General features: G+C 37.1%; 1 protein-coding gene across 1 annotated transcript in view; it reads left to right on the forward strand.

Annotated features, from left to right (window-relative positions):
- Positions 1–26048, forward strand: part of LOC139167142 (dystrophin-like) — a 1540372-nt gene that overhangs the window by 1454034 nt on the left and 60290 nt on the right. The window contains exons 72-73 of the mRNA XM_070751563.1: positions 12953–13196; positions 14062–14179. Coding sequence (XP_070607664.1) covers positions 12953–13196; positions 14062–14179 — 362 coding nt within the window. The remainder of the gene's footprint in view (positions 1–12952; positions 13197–14061; positions 14180–26048) is intronic.

A 26048-nucleotide genomic window follows, 5' to 3' on the forward strand; every position in this document is an offset into this window, starting at 1 on the left:
TGGAAGGGTTTCTCCTAAAGTCTACCATCATTTCTACAGTTTTCAGTGTGTCCAGTTCTAGATTGTTCTGGTCACATCACAAGAATAGTTGTTCAACCTCCTGTCTGTATGCAGATTCATAATTGTCTCGAATGAGTCCGATCACTGTTGTATCGTTTGTAAACCTCAGTAGTTTAAAAGATGGATCATTTGAGATGCAGTCAGAGAAGTGGTGAGAGTACACAGCCTTGGGGGGCACCTGTGCTAATTGTACATGTATCTGATGTGATTTTTCCTAGCTTCATCTGCTGCTTCCTGTCTGTTAGAAAGCTTGTGATCCACTTACAAGTGTGTTCAGGTACTGCTAGCTGATTTAGTTTGGTTAAGAGAATGTCCTGTATGATGATATTGAATGCTGAACTGAAGTCTACAAAGAGGGCCCTAGCATAGGTCATTGGGGATTCAAGATGTCGAAGGATGTTGTGTAGAGCCATATTAACAGCATCATCTGTCAATCTATTTGCTCGGTATGCAAATTACAGAGGGTCTAACAGTGGATCCGTGATGGTTTTTTTAAAAAAAATATTTTATTGTTTTTCTTTAAACAGACAAGATAGACAACATTTAACATTTAAAGGAGCTACCATTGCTCCGCTAGTCATAGAAGTCTAACTGATACAAAAAAAAATCGTGATAGTTTTCAAGTGGAACATCACTAGCCTTTCAAAGGTTTTCATAACTACAGATGTTAGAGCAACTGGGATGATAGTAGAGCATTTGAAGCAGGAAGAAACATAGCACAACTTTAGTGATTTGTTGAAGATTTGGGTGAAGATGGGGGCCAATTGGTCAGCACAGACTTTTAAGCAAGCAGGAGTTATCTTGTATGGGCCTGGTGCTTTTCCAGGCTTCTGTCTGTGAAATAGATCTTTCACTTCCTTTATTGTGATCATTAGGTGTTGTAAACCCAACGGGATGGGTTCAGTTGTAGAAGATTTGGCTGTTGTTGGTGTGTCTGGGATGGATGTCATACAGATAAGTGGTTGTGGTTTCTTTTCAAACCTGCAGTACAACACATTCAGGTCATCTGCCAATTGCTGATCTCCTTCAGCTTGGGAAGGTGGTTTGCTGTAACCGGTGATGTTTTTGAGAGTTTTTCACATGTTTGCTGGTTCATTTGTTGAGAATTGATTCTTTAGTTTTTCATAGTAGTTCCTTTTTGCTTCTCTGATCTCCCTTGTTAAAATATTTCTGGTCTGATTGTACAGTATTCTGTCACCTTTTCTGTAGGCTTCCTCTTTGGCATGATGTAACTGTGAAAAAAGCCACTTTTGAGCTCCATGTGTCTTTGCCTCCCGTTTTTGTCCCCCCCACTCTGCTCATCTCCCCAAAACCTTTCTCCTCTCTTGAGCTCCATGTGTCTTTGCCTCCCGTTTTTGTCCCCCCGCTCATCTCTCCCACACCTTTCTCCTCTCTTGAGCTCCGTGAGTCTTTCCCTCCCATTTTTGTCCCCCCCTCTGCACATCTCCCCCACACCTTTCTCCTCTCTTGAGTTCCATGAGACTTTCCCTCCTGTTTTTGTCCATCCCACTCTGCTCATCTCCCCCACAACTTTCTCCTCTCTTGAGCTCCATGAATCTTTCCCTCCCGTTTTTGTCCCCCCCTCTGCTCATCTCCCCCACACCTTTCTCCTCTCTTGAGCTCCATGAGTTTTGCCTCCCATTTTTGTCCCCCCCTCTGCTCATCTCCCCCACAACTTTCTCCTCTCTTGAGCTCCATGAGTTTTTCCCTCCCATTTTTGTCCAGCCCACTCTGCTCATCTCCCCCACAACTTTCTCCTCTTTTGAGCTCCATGAATCTTTCCCTCCCGTTTTTGTCCCCCCCCCTCTGCTCATCTCCCCCACACCTTTCTCCTCTCTTGAGCTCCATGAGTTTTGCCTCCTGTTTTTGTCCACCTCCCTCTGCTCATTTTCCCCATGCAATTTGGAAGGGGGGAGTTTGTCGCTGGGATTCAAAGCAGCGCTGGCAAAAATGAAGGGAATCTCAGCAGTGCAAGAACGGGGCTGGCAACGGAAGTTTGGAGGCGGGGATTCCCAGGGAAATCCCAGCGCTTCGGGACATCCCAGCGGCGGTGGCTCGGGTTCGTAAAGTGAAAATAGTTTGGAAGAAGAGGCAAAAAAATCTTAAACACTGGGTTCATTTCACGAAAAGTTCATATGAAGAGGGGTTCGTAAGACGAGGTATCACTGTATTTAAAAGCAGTATTTCATCCATCTTGTTGGCAAGTGAACGTAAATTGGTAAGAAAGATGGAAGGGAGCGGGTTTTTTTTAATTCCCTTGTCCTTAGTCTATTTAAAATTCCTGCCCTTTTACCTCTTTGTCTCTGCCATCTGCGCTTGTTTTTGGTGATCCATTATTGCTGGGAAATGACTTCATCCTGTGCTAAAATCTCCTCCGTGTTTGTAAAGACAGGTGGGGGTGAAGTTGCAGATAGCTGCTCCTTAATGAAATGTTCCTTAATTCTTAGTAAATGGTCTCTTGAGTAGGAAATCCGTTGAGAATCGCAGAGAATAGTAGAAAATGAGAGCATTTCACCGAGGCAGCCTTTGTTGGCGCCATCCCAACATACGATCCAAGTGAAAATAAATAGATAAATAAGTGAAAATAAAAAACAACCAACAATGACAGAAGGTTTGTGGGATACATTTAAGGCATTCATCAGAGAGTTAACAGTATCTTACACAGCAAAGAGAAATAAAGGGGAGAAAGAGGAATATAATAGTATTTTAAACAAGATTAAACGATTAGAAAGAACTCTCCAGCAAGATCCCAAAAATAATAGGGTTCACCAGTCTTCAAGAAAAACAGGTCAAACAAGAAAGGTGGTAGGGTTGCACTATACATAAAAGACCACTTTACTGTCAATGAACTATATCCAACCATAGAAGATAACCCCCTAGAAAGCATATGGGTTAACACAAAAGTGCAGCACAACAATAGGAGTATACTACAGGCCACCAAACCAAACTGATACAATGGACAACCTCTTTACAAGCCAAATGGCAGAAATATGCAATAAGCACAACACAACAATAATGGGGGACTTTAACTACTCCGACATCAACTGGTAAACCAACTCAGCACCAAGCAGAAAGTCTAGTAGATTTCTCACCAGTCTTGCAGATAACTTTCTAGCCCAAAAAGTGGAAACAGGAACTAGAGGGACTGCAATACTAGACCTAATACTAACAAACAGGGAAGAAATGATAGAGGGAATCAAAGTAGAAGGGACATTGGGTGAGACTGATCACGCCATCCTCAAATTCAATATAATACAATCACAAATTGCTGAACCCAACACCACTATAGTCCCAGACTTCAGAAAAGCAGACTTCAACAAGCTCAGAAAAAAATCTCCTGGAAGGAAGTTCTAAAGGGTAATGTCAGTGAACCAGCTAGCATCTGAAAAAATAAATTCAATTCCACTGCTGTGTAAACACAGAAAGTTCCATTTATTATCAGAGCCATGTCTGGATTCTGCTGTGATAATGTCAGCACTGAATTTCACTTCCGTGATTTATTTTTAGGTTGAAGTTCATTCCCATCCCCACAAGTGCATCACATGTACCAATCAGGGGAAAGGAATGCTAGCTTCACCTTGTACAGTGGATCTATGACTCTGCACAAAGAATGTGCTGTAGTTCCAACCAGTGTTTCCTCTAAAGTGAGTTGTGCGCTATAGCGCAGGAAATTTGAGATGTCTGCCCACGAGTTTCCAATTCCAGCGCGGAAGTCTGACCTCTACGCTGGAATTGGCAATTAGAATAAGGTTACCAGACCTTGATCATTTGTCCCGACTGCAAAATGCAGCGTGACTTTAAAACTGACTGGATTGGATTTCCACCCTCTAGAGAAAGAGAGAAAAGCCCAGCTGACTAATTTTCCCCCTCCCTCCAACTCCAAAATGCGGCGTGACTTTAAAACTGACTGGATTGGATTTACACCCTCTAGAGAAAGAGAGAAAAGCCCAGCCGGCTAATTTCCCTCCTCCCTCCAACTCCAAAATGCGGCGTGACTTTAAAACTGACTGGATTGGATTTCCACCATGGGGAAGGAGCGGGGAAGAAAGAAGGAGAGAAAAGTATGGCTTTTTCTAATTGGATATTGTATTTTTTTAATTCTCATTGAAGGCATTTGTAATTGCTTCTAAAGGATATCAGTTTTGCTTTTGCAAAAAAAAATAAATCTCCCTCTCACTCCTTCCATTCCCTACGAAAAAGAAAAACAGGAAAACTAAAAAGACACCAGCAGGGCTAAACAAAGACCTCATAGACACCCTGAAAGGAAAAAAGCCAAATACAAAAAATGGAAAAAGGGACACATAACCAAGACAGAATTTCAACAAACAGCAAGATTCTGCAAACAAAAAATAAGAACAGCTAAGGCCCAACATGAACAATACCTTGCAATGAAAATCAGTGACAAAAAAAAAAAGCTTCTTCCAGCACATAAACAACAAGAAGAAAATCAAAGAAACAGTCACCACACTAAAACATGAAGACGGTACAGAAATCACAGACAACAGAGATAAAGCCCAGCTACTCAACACCTATTTTGCATCAGTCTTCACCAAAAAAGGAACCACCAACCTGCAATTCAACTGCAATAAACAGCCCTGGAACAGGACTCAACATAAATAAAAACACAATAAGGGACCACTTGTGGGAACTCAACGAGTACAAATTGCCAGGACCAGATTGACTACACCCCAGTCCTAAAAGAAGTGGCAGACACCATCGTGGAACCACTTCTCATCTACCAAAAATCCTGGACCACAGGAGATCTACTGGAAGACTGGAAATGAGCTGATGTAGTCCCCATCCACAAAAAAGGTAAAAAAACTGACCCAGGCAACTACAGACCAATCAGTCTGACCTGGAAAAATACTTGAGAAAATAATCAAAAAACAGCTTTGCCACTACCTAAAAACAAACAAGATAATAACTAACAGCTAACATGGTTTGACCGAAACAAATCATGCCTGTTAGTATGTCTCGGTGCAATTCTGTGTGAAACCTTAGACATATACTCAGCAGGGTTATAGCAGTGGTGTAGGAATGTGGTCGAGGCAGTAAAAGACACAGACTTAGTATTTAACAAAGTATTATTTACAAATATATACAAATATCAACAACAGAGTACAAACTGCACACAGCTACTTTCAAAGATAACTCCCCCCACAGGGAACAGTACTGGCGCCCTCTTATGGCCAAACCAGTCAAAGATCTTAAAGATATATTACATCTTTACAGTCACAAACTACCATTGGTAGTTTACTACATGGCAACCCCAAAACAGGTGAGTACCAATGTACTACCTGGGGTTGACAATATACAGTAGTTTCCATTTAATACAGTTTCACATTTACTGTTTCACATTGTACCTAGTACAATTCTCAACATGTAGTTTAGCTCCTTGTGCCTTGGTGAAATTGTCATCTACATTATCTGTACTCTCATAGTATTCAAGCTTGATCGTCCCATCTTTTACATACTCTCTTGCATTCAGGTACTTTAAGTCTGTGTGTTTCAATCTTGTCTTGACAGATTTCCCTTTTGCCATACTTATAGCTGACTGATTGTCTTCATATACCATAATAGGCTTATGGCACTCTATACCTAAGTCAAGCAGCAACTGCCGATATATCACTAAATCTGTACATAACTGTTACAGACTAGCAAATTCAGCCTCCATCATAGACAGACAGTGTTGCTGTCTCATTGACTTTCATCCTACCAAGGCTCCACCAAATAGAATAGCTAAACCAGTCGTAGAGTTCCTGGTCACATTATCAGAGGCAAAACTGGCATCCACATATCTCTTCAATTTCAAACTATCATCAGGTTTCAAATATAAACCATGATGCATGGTACCTTTTAAATACCGCAATATCCTATTTGTCGCCTTCCAATGATACTCAGTCGGCTCCTTATTGTATCGTGCCAACTGATTAACGCTATACGCTATATCCGGCTGTGACCAATTCCCCAAATATGACAAGCTTTCTATATACAGTCCCTTATCAACAGCCTTTCCATCCTTATTGCCATGCATGAAGCAACTCTCCAGCAGAGTTCTAGAAATCTTACAATTTCCCATATTGTACTTCTTTAATAGACTGGTAATCTTACCAGCTTGCGACAATCTATAGCCTTTCTTAGTCTTCACAATATCAGTACCCAAATATTGACTAATCTCACCCAGATTCTGTATTCTAAACTTCTTTTCTAAGTCGTTCGCTATCTTGTTCACAGACTCTACAGACCAAGCAATAATTGCTATGTCATCTGTGAAAAGCAACAATATCTCTTTGGAATCTTTCCTCTCTCTAACAAACATACAGGGATCAGCCTTACTTGCATGAAAACCCACGTTCTGCAACTCTTTGACAATCAATAAATTCCACTCGAATCCTGATTGCTTCAATCCATACAAGCTTTTCCTTAACTTCCAACATCTACCTTTGTTGTGCGTAATACCAGGTGGAATCCTTCATAAATATCCTATGTTGCAATGGCGCATGCAAATACACAGTTTCCATGTCAAAGTGGTGGACACAACACTTGTGCTTCGCAGCCCAAACCAATGCTGTCCTCAGAGTTGCAGCCCTCAAACTTGGAGCAAATTGTCAAGCTGCCAGTCAAAATTCAGACAAATAAAACTCAGAGTACTTTTATAAAGGCTCAAAAGTGAATTTATCAAAATCAGAACTTGTAGCATCAAAAGAAAAGCAAAGTCTGAGAAAATGGCGCAATACAAGCATATATCAAAACCCCTTTTCCACCCCTTTTGGGATTTTGCCCAATCCTCATTGTCCATAATCATCAGATGGCACAAGTTGCCCCACACGTCACTCTTCAGGAATTTTCCCTCTAACGGTCTCCTCCTGGTACCTAGGAAAACGAAACTTAACTCTCCTCCTGCGCTCTTCCCAACCCCCCCCCTCTTCTCTAACCCACCCCGTACTCTATGACAACCAAGCGAAGGATAGCAGCAGCATAGCGAAGGTTGACACAAATACAGTGATACCTTGTCTTACAAACTTAATTGGTTCCAGGATGAGGTTCTTAAGGTGAAAAGTTTGTAAGACGAAACAATGTTTCCCATAGGAATCAATGGAAAAGCGATTAATGCGTGCAAGCACAAAATTCACCCCTTTTGCCAGCCGAAGCAACCGTTTTTGCTCTGTTGGGATTCCCCTGAGGCTCTCCTCCATAGGAAACCCCACCTCCGGACTTCTGTGTTTTTGCGATACTGCAGGGGAATCCCAGCATCGCAAAAATGAGCGTTTTGCTGGGAACAGAAGTCTGGAGGTGGGATTTCCCAGCGAGGGGAGCCTCAGCGAAATTGCAGCATCGCAAAAACATGCAAGTCCTCGAAACCCCACCTCCGGACCTCTGTGTTTCTGTGATGCTGCAATTTCACTGAGGCTCCCCTCGTTGGGAAACCCCCACCTCCGGACTTCCATTGCCAGCGAAGCGCCTGTTTTTGCGATGCTGGGATTCCCCTGAAGCATCGCAAAAACAGAAGTCCGGAGGTGGGGTTTCCCATGGAGGGGATCCTCAGGGTAAACCCAGCAGTGCCAAAACGGGTGCTTAGCGGGCAACGGAAGTCCGGAGGTGGGGCATCCCAGCAGCAGCAGTGGGTTTGTAAGATGAAAATAGTTTGTAAGAAGAGGCAAAAAAACCTTAAACCCTGGGTTTGTATCTCGAAAAGTTTGTATGATGAGGCATTTGTAAGACGAGGTATCACTGTACTTCATTATAGTCACCCTCCATCTGGGAGAAACCCTGTGCTACCAATCTAGCCTTGTACTTTATAGCACCATCGGATCCAGTCTTAATCTTATAGACCCAGCGAGATCCTACTAAATGCTTTCCAGGGGGCAACTGAACTTCCTCATAAACACCCAACTCTTTCATTGCAGCCAATTCTTTTTTCATAGCATCATGCCAATGCTTCTTCTCTCTAACTGAATACATCTTAATTTCACCATAATATGATGGTTCCACAACTGCTTTACAAGCTACATTAGCTTGATACCTATAAGGTTCCCTCCTAATCCGAGTACCTCTTCTGGAACAACTACATTGCTAACACTCGGCATTGCCTCTTCCTTCACTTCACTCTTTACATCTACTACTGGAGCACTCTCACTAGTACCTGGAGTTTCCTCATTTGACAACTCCTCATCACCTGAAACTTCTGATTCACTACTCACACTGCTACACAGTCTCTGACAGCTATCCTTCTTCTCCTTAAATAATGGAATCACAACTTCCTTACTTGTCCCTTCAAGATGTTCTACACCAGTGATGACGAACCTATGACATGGGTGCCACAGGTGGCACACAGCGCCATATCTTCTGGCACATGAGCCATTGCCCTAGCTGAGTTCCAACGTGCATGTGTATGCCAGCCAGCTTATTTTTGGCTCGTACAAAGGTTCTGTGAGAGCATTTTTGTCTTCCAGAGAGCCACCTGAGGAATGGGGGAGACATTTTTGTCTTCCCCCGGCTCGAGGGAAGCCTTTGGAGCCTGGGGAGGGTGAACCACGAGCCTACGGGGCCCACCAGAAGTTGGAAAACAGGTCATTTCCGGCCTCCAGAGGGCCTCCAGGGGGGAAGCTGTTATCGCCTTCCCCAGGCATCGATTTATGGGCGTGGGCACTCAGGCATGCATGATAGCACACGCCCATGCTCTTTCGGCACCCAAGGAAAAAAAGGTTCGCCATCACTGTTCTACCCTATTCCATCCAGGGTTTTCCAGAAACTTGGTGCTTGCGCTATAGCAACATGCACCAGTGTTCTTATCCCAAAACTTAAAATATCTGTGGTTATTGTGATAGCCAACAAAATACAATAACCTTGCTCTATGCTGACCTTTTCTCCTTACCTGTGATGGAATATGCACCCGTGCTGGTGCTCCAAACACATGAAGATAGCTCAAGTCAGGCTTCCTACCATACCACCTCATGAATTGTATCTCTCCAGTAGCTGAGTCAACAACATTATTTAAGACCACATTTTCATACAGCAATGCCTCAGCCCATAACTACACCGATAATCCAGAATTTCTTATCATTGTTCTCATCATGGCTTGTAGCATTTGGCCTCTTCTTTCAACAAATGCATTATATTGTGGCCTATAAGGCGCAGACAGCCTATGCTCTATACCACAATTCTTTAACAAGTCAACAAACCTCTTGTTTGTAAATTCTGTACCATTGTTAGTGACCACACTAACAGCCTTCTTATTCATCTTTCTCTCTACAAACCTTAGCCAGTTACAAAATAACCTATGAGTATCTGCCTTCGTCTTCATCGCATTAACAAAGCCAAACCTGGAAAAAATGATCCACAATGCTCAGAATATGTCGTGAACCATCATAAGTTCATCATAAGAACAGGTTTCCTCATTGGACCTATCACATCCATAAACACTAGCTCCAATATATCCTTAGTTTTAAAACCTTCATAATGGTTTTCAGGGGTAACCTTGCTTTTCTACTCATGGCAAATGTTGCAATCTACAAATCTAGAACATGGTTTAAGGTTTATGCCATTAACAAGCCCAATTGTCTTTTTCACCAATTGAAAATTCAAATGCCCCATTCTCCTATGCAGAGATACAATGGATACAATTATCACGAGGTTTTACATTGCTAAACACGGCATATGTTTTTGATTGTTTCTCTACATTAATTACATATGAAACATCTTTAAGCTCTGCAACAATTTTATACCCCTCTTTATCAATAATGCAATTGTCATTCTTAAACCATACTGTATAACCCATCTTAGTTAATACATTGACAGATAGCAAGTTATACTTCGCCTGAGGAATTGTTTCTTTAAGAAACATTGTCTCTTTAAGAAACAAATAGTTTGCATTCCCCTCCCCAGCTGCATTAATTTTTCAACTGTTAGCTAAACAGATACTTTCCTTACTGGCATTTAGCTTTTCAAAACGTTTCTTATCATTAATTAAACAATGTGTCGACCCACTATCAACAACCCACAGACCATATTTCACATTCCTGGTTTGTTTTACATTCCTAGTAGCAACAAAAGAATCACCAGACACTTCTTTCTGTTGACAAAACTTTGCTAAATGTCCTGGCCTTTTACAGTTATAGCATTTTTTTACAGAAACATTTCTAGATACAAAGTTCCTTCTCGGCTTGTCTTGTTGAGGTTTTTCTTGAGGCTTATCTCTTAAAAAGCAAACGGTCTTTCCACATACTTGCTTCCTCAAGCAGACGACCAGTAACCTCAGTCAAAGTAAGTTCATCTCTGGTCAACACTTTTAACGATGATACATAGGTGTCGTAACTGTCATCAAGCAAAGATAAAATAATGTACACTTGATGAATCTCTGAGAAAATAAGCTCTTTTTCATGCAGCTCTACCAAAATCTCCTTAATCATAGTCAAATGAGCTAGTATGTCTCCATTCTGAGTTAAGCGGGTACGAAAAAGTTTCCTTGTTATCTGTATATGTGCTTCAACACTGTCCCACACATATATCCTTCGCAAAATGTCCCAACACTTGGCAGCTGAACTCTCACCACGAATGTGAGTTAGTTGCATGTCATCCAGTGTAAGGCCAATAAAGCTATGAGCCTTATCATTGTCCTGATCAAAGTCTCTTTTCTTCTTGGCATCCTCCTCCACATCAGGATCCAAGGCAGTAGACCATGTGTTGTAATTGCTTCCATCCAACTGAGCAATAGAGAAAGCTTACTGGACTGGAACGTTGCCATCTTAATAATACTGTTACAACAATACTAACTGTAATACAATGCTGGCCAAGTTAAATCACAAACTACAGCCCTCTGCCACTGGTCCCATAAGCAATGTTAGTATGTCTCGATGCAGCTCTGTGTGAAACCTTAGACATAAACTCAGCAGAGTTATAGCAGTGGTGTAGGAATGTGGTCCAGCCAGTAAAAGACACAGACTTAGTATTTAACAAAGTATTATTTACAAATATATGCAAATATTAACACCAGAGTACAAACCGCACACAGCTACTCTCAAAGATAACTCCCCCCACAGGGAACAGTACTGGCGCCCTCTTGTGGCCAACCCAGTGAAAGGTCTTAAAGACATATTACATCTTTAGAGTCACAAATTACCATTGGTAATTTACTACATGACAACTACATGGCAACCCCAAAACAGGTGAGTATCAATGTACTAACAATGCCAAACCAATCTCATTTCAACACCATAACCGAATCAGTAGACCAACGCAATGCTGTAGACCTAATATGCTTGGACTTCAGTAAAGCTTTTGATAAAGTGGATCACAATCTCCTAATCCACAAATTAGAAAAATAACAAGGTAGGCTACAACACTTGCAGATGGATAAACAGTTGGCTGACCAACCGCACCCAATGAGTTGTCCTCAACAGCTCTAAATCCACATGGAAGAAGGTAGTCAGTGGGGTACCACAGGGTTTTTCTTCAATGAGCAATATTATTATTATTATTATTACTATTTATTAGATTTGTATGCCACCCCTCTCCGTAGACTCCGTAGAGAATACAGGGGGAACTAATCAAATTTTCAGATGACACCAAGCTGGCAGGGATAGCCAACACCCTAGAGGATAGGCTCAAAATACAGAATGGCCTAAATCAGTGGTTCTCAACCTTTCTAATGCCGCGACCCCTTAATACAGTTCCTCATCTTGTGGTGACCCCCAACTATAAGTTTAGCACCAATTCTTCCAACAGATCTTTAAGCTGATTGGCAAGAGGACAGAGGGACACCCCCCTATAAACACCTGATTGGTTGGATTGTAAAAATATGTTCCGAGATGCCAGAATAGAACCTTTGGTTGCTAACATTATTGGAAATTTGTCTTTTCCCATGGTCTTAGGTGACCCCTGTGAAATTGCCGACCCCAAGGTTGAGAACCACTGGCCTAAATAGATTAATGCTGTGGGCCCAAATTAACAAAATGATGTTCAACGTCGAGAAGAGCAAAGTCCTTCACCTAGGTAAAAAAAAAACCTAGACACGCATACAGTCTGGGAGTAACCCCACTTAGCAGTAGTAGTGACTGTGAAAGGGATCTCGGAGTCTTGGTGGATAATCAACTAAACATGAGCCAGCAATGTGCAGCAGCAGCTAAAATGTCCAACACAATCCTAAGCTGCATTAACAGGGGAATACACTTCAAGACCAGGGAGGTATTAATACCACTCTATAACACCCTGGTCAGACCACATCTGGAGTAGTGCATGCAGTTCTGGTCGCCACACTTCAAAAGAGACATAGAAACTCTGGAGAAAGTGCAAAAAGAGCAATCAAAATGATTAGGAGACTAGAAACCAAGATTTATGAACAGAGATTGCTGGAACTTGAGCGGTTGCCACAGAGAGGAGGGGTTACATTCTTTTCCAGGGCACTAGTGGGCCAGACGAGGAACAACGGTTGGAAGTTGACCAAGGAGAGATTCAAACTAGAAATAAGGAAGAACTTCCTGACGGTCATAGCGATCAACCAATGGAATGCCCTGCCAGCGGAGATTGTGAATTCCCCAACTCTGGACATTTTCAAGAGGAAATTGGACTGTCATTTGGCTGGGGTGCTGTAGGATTTCCTGCCTGAGCAGGGGGTTGGACTTGATGACCTGCAAGGTCCTTTTCAACTCTAATTAATTAATTAATGTCTCTATGGAAGAAATCCATGCAAATCTGGTGACATTTGCACTGAAAATATATCAATAATATAGCAATGAAATATTTTTTTTAAAAAAAACTGGTGCAGAAAGTGATGATGATAAGTGTTTTCATGGACTAAAGCCCTTAATTTAGTAGAAATTAAAAGGTTACTTTGAGCTATAAGATGGGAAAGCATGCATATTCGTAAATGTATTTATTTTTATTCTTTCAATAGAAACCTGCAGGCAGAATATGACCAGTTGAAGCAGCAACATGATCACAAAGGACTATCTCCACTGCCATCCCCACCTGAGAGGATGCCCATTTCACCACAGAGTCCACGAGATGCTGAACTCATTGCAGAAGCCAAGTTGCTTCGTCAACACAAAGGCCGCCTAGAAGCCAGGATGCAGATCCTGGAGGATCACAACAAACAGCTAGAATCACAGCTACATAGGCTAAGACAGCTATTGGAACAGGCAAGACATATGCTTTTCTCTTTTATTTGATAGGAAATAATGCGGCTTTTAAATTTAATTTTCTTGTACTTATTGTATCACAAAATAAAAATGTAGGATTGTACAGAATATAAATATGCAAACTGAAATGCTCTGTAATTTATTCATTATTTATGTATTTATTTATTTATTAGATTTGTATGCCGCCCCTTTCCGTAGACTCGGGGCGGCTCACAACACAATAAAAACAGTTTATAACAAATCTAATAATTTACAATTTAAAATATTAAAAAACCCCATTATTAAACAGACATACACACAAGCATACCATACATAAATTGTATAGGCCTGGGGGAGATATCTCAGTTGCCCCATGCCTGACGACAAAGGTGGGTTTTAAGGAGTTTGCGAAAGGCGAGGAGGGTAGGGGCAGTTCTAATCTCTGGGGGGAGCTGGTTCCAGAGAGTCGGGGCCGCCACAGAGAAGGCTCTTCCCCTGGGGCCCACCAACCGACATTGTTTAGTTGACGGGACCCGGAGAAGGCCCACTCTGTGGGACCTAATCGGTCACTGGGATTCGTGCGGCAGAAGGCGGTCTCGGAGATATTCTGGTCCGATGCCATGAAGGGCTTTAAAGGTCATAACCAACACTTTGAATTGTGACCGGAAATTGATCGGCAACCAATGCAGACTGCGGAGTGTTGGTGTAACATGGGCATACCTAGGGAAGCCCATGACTGCTCTCGCAGCTGCATTCTGCATGATCTGAAGTTTCCAAACACTTTTGGAAACCTTTCCAAATCTACTTCTCAGGACATCTGTGTAATGGGTGTGCTATTGATTATGCTGCTACTCATAAAACTTAATTATAATTTCTGGTATTTCAGCCTCAAGATGCAAAGGTGAATGGTACAACTAAGTCTTCTCTTACCTCAGCACAGAGGTCGGAAAGTAATCAGCCAATGCTTCTCTGTGTTGTTGGTAGTCAAACTACAGAATCTATGGGTAAGCTAACAACGAAGCACTTTTAAAAATAATTGTAATAAAATAATTTTATTCATATTCTCATTAATGATAATTTCATACCTGGGAACATGATATTTATTTCTTGGTTTAAAGTTTCTCTTGTTTCCTTTGCTGGGGTTCTTTTCTGGATTAATTTATTTGCAGAGTCAATTTGCTGGAGGAGAGGCAAGCTACAGTGTTATTAGTTGTCTATACACACAATCTGCATTATAGAAAATAGCATGGAAGCTTATTTTGTTTTATTTTGTTCTGTTATTGTGAGAAATTTTATATACGCTTGTGAGATACTATAGGTCAGAAGTGAGCAACCACGACTTCCGGTTTGAGCTCGACCGCATCGGGGGTGCGAAGACTCAGCTCCGTCTTCGCACCACCTTTTTCCATGATCGTAGGGCTCGATTTGTGCTTCGTTGACACCCGGAGGGGTCAACCCAGGACAGGGGGTCTCCCGGATCCCCCGTGATGGATCACCACTGCCCCGGAGGGTAGGGAAAGCCCCGCAGCTATGTCCGTGGAGAACTGCGCCCAGGCAGCTGCCCGGGCGTGGCCATAGCGGCTGCCACAAGAAGGAAATTAAAAAATAGAATCAAGAAGTCTACGGAGAATCAGATCAGCAGAAAAAGAAGACCGATAGCACCTCAAGATAATCCTTTGGTATTCCAACGTCTATAACCTGAAAAGAGAAGATCCCAGATCGAAAGGCAAAACATAAACAAAGCAAACTAACTGTAAGTGATATCCATACGCTAAGAAGAAAAACGGCCGGAACTACTTGTCTTTGTTAAATTTGACAGTATAACAATCTCGTATTTTTAAAATCTTTTTTCTAAAACTTTAAAACCATATTGTGTTTTTTGATACTTATATTTTTATAATTATTTTTATTTTTTAAACTGTAATAAACGATTGGATTGGTAATTAGACAAATTGGAAGAACGTTGAGATTGGACTATTTAAAATGAATTGAACACATGAACAAATGAACTGAATTAAATGGATTGATTTACAAATCGTTTTATTTGAATGAACTTTCAATGAACTTTTAATTACTTGGAATAAATTTTGGAATTTTTATTTTATCTTTTATCTTCATTTGGAATTCGTGTTTAAGAAATATATAAGGGACTATTTTTCCAACTAGACATCAGAGGCGCAAGGATCTCTTTTTTCTTTTTCTTTTAAGACAATAAGAAGAAATAGACTTATTTTTATTTTAATTTGGATTTTATAAACATTATATTTGATATTGGCTTTGGAGTTTTCATTTTTGGATATTGATATTAAGGCATAACAGTTTCAAGTTTCAATTTTTATATTTGGACTTGAAGTTTTATTCTCTCCCCTTTCCTACCTGGTCTCCCCTCATAACCTTTGGATTTCAAGAGATTGGTTTTCCCCTATTTTTTTTTATCCTGGTTTCTTTTTTAATCAATTACGTTTGCTTTCTCTTTTGTCCCCTCCTTTTTAATTATTCATAAAATTGAATTGATATTTTCTATATTCCTTTTCCCTTTTTAATTTTACTTTCTATTGTCAGCATTATAAATTTTAAATCTTTTTTTTTCTTAACTGTGAATAATAAGAGATTGTTTTAAGAAATTGTAAAAAAAGGTAGAAATTTTGAGATATGAAAGGTTCATACAGGGCACAAAGTGTGACTTCGGTGACAACAACAACAACCCGAAAACAAACAGCTACTCCAACTCCAACCCCCACACCTAAAGTTTCTCCAACATCATCTCCATTACAACAAAGGACAATAACTACAATGTTGGCTAAGGAGAAAGAAAAAGAGAAAGAAAAGTCACCTGCAGAATTAAATCTTCAGTCTATTCAAGATACATTAGCAGGCATCCAAGATTTTATGCAGAAGACACAAACTCAGACAAAAAACTCAACTTGAAACTAACAAAGAAGAAGTGAAAAAGTACCTGGAAGAAATGAAGCAAGAGATGAAGGAAATGAAAAACGAGATCAAAAAAGAAATCGGCGAACTCAAAACTGAAATAGCAGAAGTAAAAGGGAGCATGACTGAAATGGTTGGGAATATGAAAGTTATACAACAAAATTTGCAAGAGAGTGAAAAAAGAATAAAAGCAACAGAAGAAAAAATTCAAGTTATGGGACAAAAGGTAGAAGAATATGAAGATCACAACTACGAAGCCTGCAGAGGTTTCAACATAACAATAACCAACCTTGAACTCCAATCCGCATCACATGGCCTGAGATTTCAAAATATTGAAGAAGAGATTAAGATTTATCAGCAAAAACGGTGGAAGTAATAGGAGAAATCTTACAAGCAGATCCAGCAGAACTGATAAGAGAAATAGACGAAGTTTACAGAGTCCAAACTGGATATGTAAGATGCCACAATTTACCAAGAGAAGTACACATTAAGTCTGCAAGAAGAATAATCAAAGATGACATACTGAGACAGACAAGAAATCAGATTTTTCAACGTAATGGAAAAGAAACAAGTTCCTAAAAGGGTAAGAGAAAGCAGAAGAGAATATTACTTTCTTACAAGTGTTTTAATCAAAAAGAATATTGTTTTCAGATGGTTAGTACCAGAAGGCTTTACTCTAACCTGGCAAGCAACGAAAGTGAAGATAGAAAGTGTGGAACAAGCAAGATCTTTCCTCGCACAAAGCGGATTAGACAGGGCTGATCAACTCCAGATTGAACTCAAGAGTACAGATGACTTGATGGGGGCCACTGGTGGAGAGGGGGAAGAAATTCAGGAAGTGAAGAAGAAACAACTACAGGCTTCACAAGAACTGATCTTAGAAACGAGACTTCGAGAACCAAAAGAAACTAAAAGATACTACAAATAAAGATGACACATGATTTGAAAAAATTTTCAGTTAACATAAACGGATTGAACAATCCAAAGAAAAGAAATCAAATATTAACCAAACTTAAGAAGCAAAGGGCACAGATAAATATTTTACAAGAAGTTCACATTAAAAAATCAAAAAGAAGTCTTCTCAACAATTCAAAACTAGGCAAATTATATACTAGTTTGGCAAATCAAAAGAAAAGGGGAGTAGCAATGTACATAGATGAATTAATTGAATCTAAACAAATATACAATGATAGTGAGGGAAGGATTTTAATGGTACAACTAGACTTAGAAACAAAACCTCTTGTAATTGTCTCAATTTATGCACCAAATGACAACCAAAAACAATTTTATAAAGATTTACATGAAAAAATAAATGAATTATAAATTGAAAATATGATAATAGGAGATTTTAATGCAATATCAGATGACCAAATGGATTATACCGGGAAAAGAAAAGAAAAGAAAAAAAGGTAATTTTACCCGTGACATTTTGGAAAATGCATACAGAATTATTATTAAAAGATATATGGCAAGAATACCATTTAAAAGATAAACAATATACTTTTTATTCTAACCCACACAAGACTTGGTCCAGGATTGACATGGCTTGGGCCCCAGCACATATATCGGAACAAATCAGTGAAATAGAAATAGAGACAAATACCTGGGCGGACCATAATCCTTTAATTATACATTGTAAATGTAAAAGGAAAATAAATAATTGGTCAATGAATAGAAATATAACAAAAGACCTAGAGTATAAAAAATGGATAGAGAAAGAATTAGAGATATTTTTTAAAATAAACGAAAACAGTGACACTAAACCCCAAAACCCATGGGACACAACAAAGGCATATATACGTGGGTTAACAATTTCCTTCATAGCAAAAATAAATAAAGAAAAGAAAATATATTATCAAAAATTAAAAGAATAACTAAACAAATTAGAATTGGTAATGCAAAAAGAGGATAATGACGATAAAGCTAAAAATCAGAGAGAATTAATAAAACATAAATTGAGATTGATAGAACAAGAACCAATAGTAGAAAAGATAAAGAGAGCAAAACAAGAATATTTTGAATACGCGAACAAACCAGGAAGATGATTGTCATATAAACTTAGAAAAGAGAGGGAAAATAAGATTATTAAAAATTTGATGGATTCTAAAGGTAAAATAAAACACAAAACAGAGGAAAAAAGGGAATAGTAGTAGAATTTTATAAACAATTATATAAGAGAGAAGAAATAAACGAGGATTTAATTTTTGAATATTTGAGAGATATAGACTTACCAGCGTTAACTGAAACACAACAGCAAAGATTAAATAAACCTATTACAGAAATGGAATTAAGACAATCTATAAAGAATCAGAAAAACAATAAAGCGACGGGCCCAGATGCGATACCAGCAGAATTCTATAAGTTAGATATAGAAATACTTTTTTCGAACATTTTGGAGATATATAATCAAATAATGGCAGAAGGTAAATTACCTATAACATAGTCAGAAACTTTAATAACTTTAATACATAAAGCGGGCATGGAAAAAGAAAAAATTGAGAATTACAGACCAATTTCATTGTTAAATGTAGATTATAAAATTTTTATATCAATTTTTGCTAATAGGTTTAAAAGTATTATAAATGATATCATACATAGTGACCAAAATGGATTTTTACCAGGAAGACAAATTAAAAATAATTTAAGAACAATAGTAAATACATTAGAATACTATGAACAGCACCCAGAAAAACAAATGTCACTTATATTTTAGATGCGAAAAAAGCATTCGATAATGTAGATTGGAATTTTATGAAAATACAACTAAATAAGATGGAGGTTGGAATAAATTTTTTAATATAATAGATGCCATATACTCTGAACAATCAGCTAGAATTATAATAAATAGTGAACAGACGGAAAAAGTAGATACAACGAGGAGTAAGTCAAGGTTGTCCAATATCGCCATTATTATTTATTTTAACATTAGAAGCACTGTTGATAAAAATAAGAGCTGATAGGGAAATAAAGAATGGAATGATTTGTTAAAACTTAAACAAAGACAATTAAAGGATATAGAGGAACAACAATGGAATAATATGAGGATGACGGTAAAACAGAGAATAGAAATATGGGGGGGGATCAGCAAAACAAATGGTGAATTACCTCAAAAAAAGAAAGGAAAAATTAATAATAAATGGTCTAAGAGACAAAAATGGAGTAATGAAATATAGTAATAGAGAGTTAGAAAGTGTAATGAGAGAATTTTATGCAAAATTGTATGAAAAAGAACATGTTATGCTACAAGATATAGAGGTTAAAGAAAGGTTGAATGAAGAAGAAAGACAAATGTTAAATGCAAACATAACAAGGGATGAAATAATTAAAGTGGTAAAAGGGTTAAAACCTGGTAAAGCACCAGGCCCTGATGGATTTACAGGAGAATATTATAAAACGTATATAGCAATTTTGCTACCGCATTTGGAGAGATTGTATAATAATGTCCTCAAAACATTAGATGTTCCACAAACATGAAAGAACTCCGAAATTGTAACAATTCCTAAACCAGATCGAGATTTAAAAGAACCCGGTTCCTACCGCCCAATTAGTCTGCTAAATCAAGATTATAAAATTTTTATGAAAATTTTAGCAAACAGATTGGAAAATATACTACCAAGAATAATTGGAAAGGATCAGTATGGATTTATAAAAGGAAGAAGAATATATCAACCTATTAGAAATATAGTGAATGTGCTGCACCATGCTACTAGAACGAAAAGGAAAATGGGACTATTAAAGTTAGATGTTTATAAAGCTTTTGATAAAATAAATCATGACTATTTATTCCAATTATGTAATAGTCTGAATATGGGGAAAAGATTTTGTCAAGTAATAAAAGAAATATATAAGGAAAATATAGCCTACGTTAGAGTGAATGGAAATAGAACGGAGAAGATAGAAATAAATAATGGAACCAAGTAAGGATGCCCCCTATCCCCGATGCTTTTCGCAATGGCAATCGAAACATTAGCTAATAAAATTAGAAAAGATAAACAATGGAAGGGATATCAAATAGGGAATATGGAATTAAAATTAAATCTATTTGCAGATGATGCTATAATAATTACAGAGACACCAGTAGATATGATTAAGAGAATGATTATAATACTTCAGGAATTTAAAGACCAATCAGGGTTAAAAATAAATATGGAAAAATCAGAAATTATTTGTTTAAATACCGGGCCTAAAGAACAAATTGAAATACAGAAGGTATCAGGTTTAAAACTGGGGAATAAGAAAATGAAATATTTAGGAGTATGGTTATTAAAGAACTCGGAAAAAATTGTGGAATTTAATTATAACTTAATATGGAAAAAAATTCAGAAACAAATTAAGAATTGGGGAAATAAAAATTTGAGAAGATTGACTAGAGTAAGAGCATTAAAAATGATGATTATCCCCAAAATGTTATACATTTTACAGGTAATGCATGGAACCTTCCCAATAAGAAAATTAAAAGAATGGGATATTAAATTAAATGCTTGGATAGAAGGTAATAAAAGATCAAGAATTAAAAAAACCTGGTTGACAGCTACGGAAGGCGAGGGAGGTTGGGGAAACCCAAGTTTGGAGTATTAAAGGGATGCATATCAAATAGATAGATTAATGGAATTACAATTATTAGAAGAGAAACCATGGGTAAAATTAGAGAAACAAATTAATGACATTAAGAATCAAGAATTATTATTTAGGAAATGGAATAAGATAGAAATAAATAGATTAATAGACCCAACTAAAGCGATTATAGAAAGTTGGATGAAATGGCAAGGTAAATTAAAAATGATAAATTCTAAATTAGCGACACTGCATGTAATAAATATAAAGAAAGAAAGTAACCTCACAAAGATAATATGGAAATTAAAGGAAAAAGGTATACAGAGAATTGAACGGTTATATGAAAAGGATGGAAGGATTAATAGAAACGAAATAGAGAGATGCCTTGGACAACAAAATTGGTTACAAGTTAACGCAATAAGTACATATTTAAGTAAAAGGGAAAGTAAAGAAATATTCCTCAAACAAGAAATAAATTTAGAGAAGATATTAAGGGAAAAGAGTAAGAATATAAAAGCACAAGCAGGTAATATATATAGGGAATTAATACAAGCAGAGGAGCAAGTAATAAAAGGACTGACGAAATATTGGCAGGATGAGTTAGAAATGAATGGGATATGGAAGGCATAATTGAAAACATTAAAAGAATTAAAAATACAGGGATAAGAGAGATGAGAAGAAAATTTTTACATAAATGGTATTTATTATACACCAGTAAAACTAGCACGCTTTCAAACGATGATGAAAGATTAATAGACCCAATAGATGAAAGGAAATTGTTGGCATGGATGTAAGGAAAAAGGAGTATTTATGCATATGTTTTGGGAATGTAGTAAAGTCCAAAAATTTTGGAAGCAAATACAAACGGAAGTGAATAAAATTACGAACAGTGACTGGAAACTAATTAAGGAAGCAGCATTATTGATAAAAAATAGTGAGGTAAAAGAATATGAAGAAATTAAAATTGCAGCAATAGAAAGTGCCCAAGCAACTATAGTGCTTGGGTGGAAAGATGCTAATAAATGGACGATAAAATATTGGTGCAGGTACATGGTGGATCATATTCACTACGAAATTATGGAAATTAGATTACATAATTATAATGAAGAAAAATTGGCAGCAACAATGAGGCGGTGGGAAAAGGTTAAAAATCATATATTAATATTAATAAGCGATGCAAATGTAAAAAATAAAATTTAATCACTCTATAAAGAATGAGCAATGTAACCCGGAGCTGAGGCAAATGAAAGATATAGAATTGAATCTTCCCCGGTGGAGGGACATATTATTTTGTTTGGTGATGGTACACACATTTATGTTTTTGAATTTATGTTTTTTCTTTTTGTAAAAACTATAAAAAATCAATAAAATTTATATATTTTTTTAAAAAAGGATTGAAGATGAAAAAAGAGACCTATAAAGTACAAGCGTTTGCTGATGATGTGGTCTTTATTTTAGAAGACCCTACAGTATCAATCTCAAGGTTAATAAATTTAATTGAAGAATACGGGAACATCGCAGGATTGAAAATAAACAAAGAAAAGACAAAGATACTAAGAAAAAATATGACAGAGATACAGAGAAAACATTTAGAAGATCTATCAAATATGAAAATTACAAAAAAGGTGAAATATTTAGGTATATGGATGACTTCCAAAGCCATATCTTTAAAAAATGATAATTATTTAAAATTATTAGGCCAGATTAAAAAAGATTTGGAAGTCTGATCATATGAACTTCTGACTTCTAACCTGACTCCATCTTGGGATCTATTTTTTTTTGCCTTTGTCTAGAATTTGGAAAAGAACATAGACTCCATTTTAACTACAAGAAAATTATTAATTTGACTTTTTTTTTCTTTTCGTGAGACCTGCAACTGGGATTAAGTACAATTGTATTTTCTGACATTGGGATTCACACTCTTTATTCATCTAATATAATTTCCTGATTTATAAGAAGAACATAACTATACATATTGTGTTTTCTTTTTGATTAATTAACTCTTTTTTTGTTCTCCTTCTGATTTTCCTTCTTTTTATTCCTATTTTTAAAAGAAGTTTGAATTGAAGACTATGCATTGTTAGCAAACCTTGGTTTCCTACTCTATTCTAATTATTTGAATTGAAATACTCCCCATTTCTTTTTTCTCTCTCCCTTTTTCCCCCTCTTCTTGCCGCCTTATTAAGTCTTTTTTCTCTTCCTTTTTTTTCTCTGTACTTTTTCAAAGTCTCCCTTTTTAAAATAGTTATTACTCTTTCTTTGCTGTCATTTATTTTGTCTTTTTATTAGACCATTTATTTTTAACTTTTATTGGTTTTCTATTCCTAAAAGTTTTATATTTGTTTCCTGAGTTATTATATCTTTAAATTTTTAAATTTTTAAAATAATTAATAACAATATATATTGGATTTTGAATTTTGAATTTTCTTGATAATTGAATAGTTATAATTTAAGCGTAACCGCTAATAAAACAGATTGAATAGATTTGGAATTTATAGAAATTTTCTCCTTTTCACTATAAATAAATTTAGATTGATTTAAATTAATTCAAATTCTAAACAGCGGACCCAAAATTGATAATGTCAACTTCTTCCACCGTTGTTAAAACAGTCAAAAAACAACCTACTGCAACAATCTCTTCTCCACAAGTGTCCCCACGTCCTTCCCCGACGCACCAGGCCTCAGCTATGTCTTCCAAGGATAAAGAAAAAGACAAAACAACGCAGCCCAACTTTGCAACATTACAAGAAACTTTAAACAATATGCAGGACTCTATCTTTAAATCTCTAGAGAGTGCCACCCAACAAAGAGAGGCTATAAAAGAGGATGCAACACAACAAAGGGAAGCTATAAAAGCAGACTTGGCAGAATTTAAAAAGGAGATGGCCCAACTGAAAGCTGATATGGGCGAGGTGAAAGACCAGATAAAGGTGATCCAACAAGCACTACAAGAAAGTGATGATCGAGTGAAAAAGGTTGAAGAGAAATCCGACAAAAATGCAAAAAGAATTGATTATCTCGAAGGAAGAGCTGATGCAAGACACAGAAGACATGATGAATCAATTATCCAGCTGGAGATGCAACGTGCTTCGTATGGACTACGATTTCAGAACATGAAAGAGGAAAAAGATGAAGATTTAAAAATGACTATGGCGGAAACGATTGGAGGAATACTCCAGGAGGATCCTGCTGCGCTAGTGAAAGAAATCGATGAAGTTTACAGGACTTCGAATAGTTACATCCGTCGCCACAATCTTCCAAGAGAGATTCATATCAAATTCACCAGGAAAACTTTGCGAGATGACATACTCCATTGGGCAAGAAACTCCAAACTCCAACATCAAGGAGTGGAAATAAAAATATTAAAACAAGTTCCAAGAAGTGTCAGAGAGAGCAGAAGAGATTACCAGTTTCTTACCAGAATTTTGATCAAAGAAAATATAACCTATCGTTGGTTAATCCCACAAGGTCTCTCTCTGACATGGCGTTCTACAAGATACAAGCTGGAAAATGTAGAACAAGCTAGGTATTTCTTTGAAAATAGTGGCATCAGCCACATGGACTTTTCAGATAAACAACAAGAGGCTCAACAACAACCAGCACAACACCAACCAGGGGAGATACTAGCAATCCAACAAGAGGAACTATTGGGGGCCACAGCTCAAGTAATAGAGCAGGACCAAGGTGCTATAAGAAGAGTTCAGCCTCAGCGAGAAACCAAAAAACCCACTAAATGACAACAACTAAAGATCTAAAGATCTTTTCGGTAAACGTTAACGGACTTAATGAACCAAGGAAAAGGAAACAAATCTTCTCTAAAATCAGAAATCAAAATGCTCAAATTGCAATATTACAAGAAGTACATATCAAAAAAGATAACCAAAAATTATTGTTGAATCCCAAAATTGGAAAAATGTATGCTGCATTAGCAGATCAAAAAAAGAGAGGTGTGGTGATGTATGTAGAGAATTCTATAAATTCCAAACAGATATATAAGGATAATGATGGTAGAATATTGATTGTACAAGTTGATATTGAACCTAGACCTATAGTGGTTGTTTCTATCTATGCTCCCAATGAAGACCAAATGACATTTTATAAAAATTTACATCAAATAATAATAGATTTAGCTATTGAGAATGTATTAATAATAGGTGATTTTAATGCTATTGTTAATAGGCAATTAGACCATTCAGGGGGAGGGAGTCATAATAAAAGGAAAAAAACAAAAAGAAATCTACTACCTAGTACTTTCCAAAAAATGAAAACAGAATTATTGCTAAATGATATATGGAGGGAAAGACACCCCCATAAAAGACAATTTACGTTTTATTCTAATCCCCACAAAATCTGGACAAGAATAGACATGGTATGGACATCAAAAATGGTCGCAGAAGAAATAAGGGAAGTAGAGATAGATGTTAATACATGGGCTGACCACAACCCAATAGTGGTTTATATAAGAAGGAACAACAAACAGAATATTTGGAGGATGAATAGAAATATACTAAATGATAAGAAATATAAAGATTGGATTGAAAAGGAATTAAAAATATTTCTTGAAATTAATAAAACCCCAGACACCACTCCACAGAATATATGGGATACACTCAAAGCTTATATAAGAGGGTTAACAATATCTTATACAGCAAAATACAACAAGGAAAATAAATTAAAGTACGTACAACTAATAAATGAATTAAAACAATTGGAATTTGCATCGCAGCAACACACTAAGAACAGAGACTTTAAAACAGAAATAAATGTAATTAAACATAAAATTAGAATTATAGAACAAAATCAAATAACTGAAAAAATTAAAAGAGCAAAACAACATTATTTTGAACATGCAAATAAACCAGGCAGATGGTTAGCATATAAACTTAGAAAGCAGAGTCAATCCAAATTGATAAAAAAATTAGAAGACAAAGATGGTACAATAAAATATGATACAGAAGGAAAGGCGGACATTGTTTATAATTTTTATAAAGATCTTTATGCCAAAGACAATGTTAGTGAAGATGAGGTTTTTAATTACTTACAGGCCTCAAAATTACCACAAATAACAGAAGATCAACAGACTATGTTGGATAGTCCAATAACAATGGAAGAACTCCTAACTATAATTAAAAAACAGAAAAACAATAAGGCCACTGGTCCGGATGCTATACCGGCAGAATGGTATAAGATAGACAATGAAATAATAAGAAACTATATGTTAGAAATTTTTAATTTATGTAGACTTGAGGGTAAAATTCCGAAATCTTGGTCAGAATCGCTGACAACTTTAATACATAAATCCGGCACTGACCCACTAAAAATCAAAAATTATAGACCCATATCTTTATTAAATGTAGATTATAAAATATTTATTGCCATTTATGCAGA

This window comes from Erythrolamprus reginae, chromosome 4, assembly GCF_031021105.1.
Source record: "Erythrolamprus reginae isolate rEryReg1 chromosome 4, rEryReg1.hap1, whole genome shotgun sequence".
In the NCBI taxonomy this organism is placed as follows: Eukaryota; Metazoa; Chordata; class Lepidosauria; order Squamata; family Dipsadidae; genus Erythrolamprus; species Erythrolamprus reginae.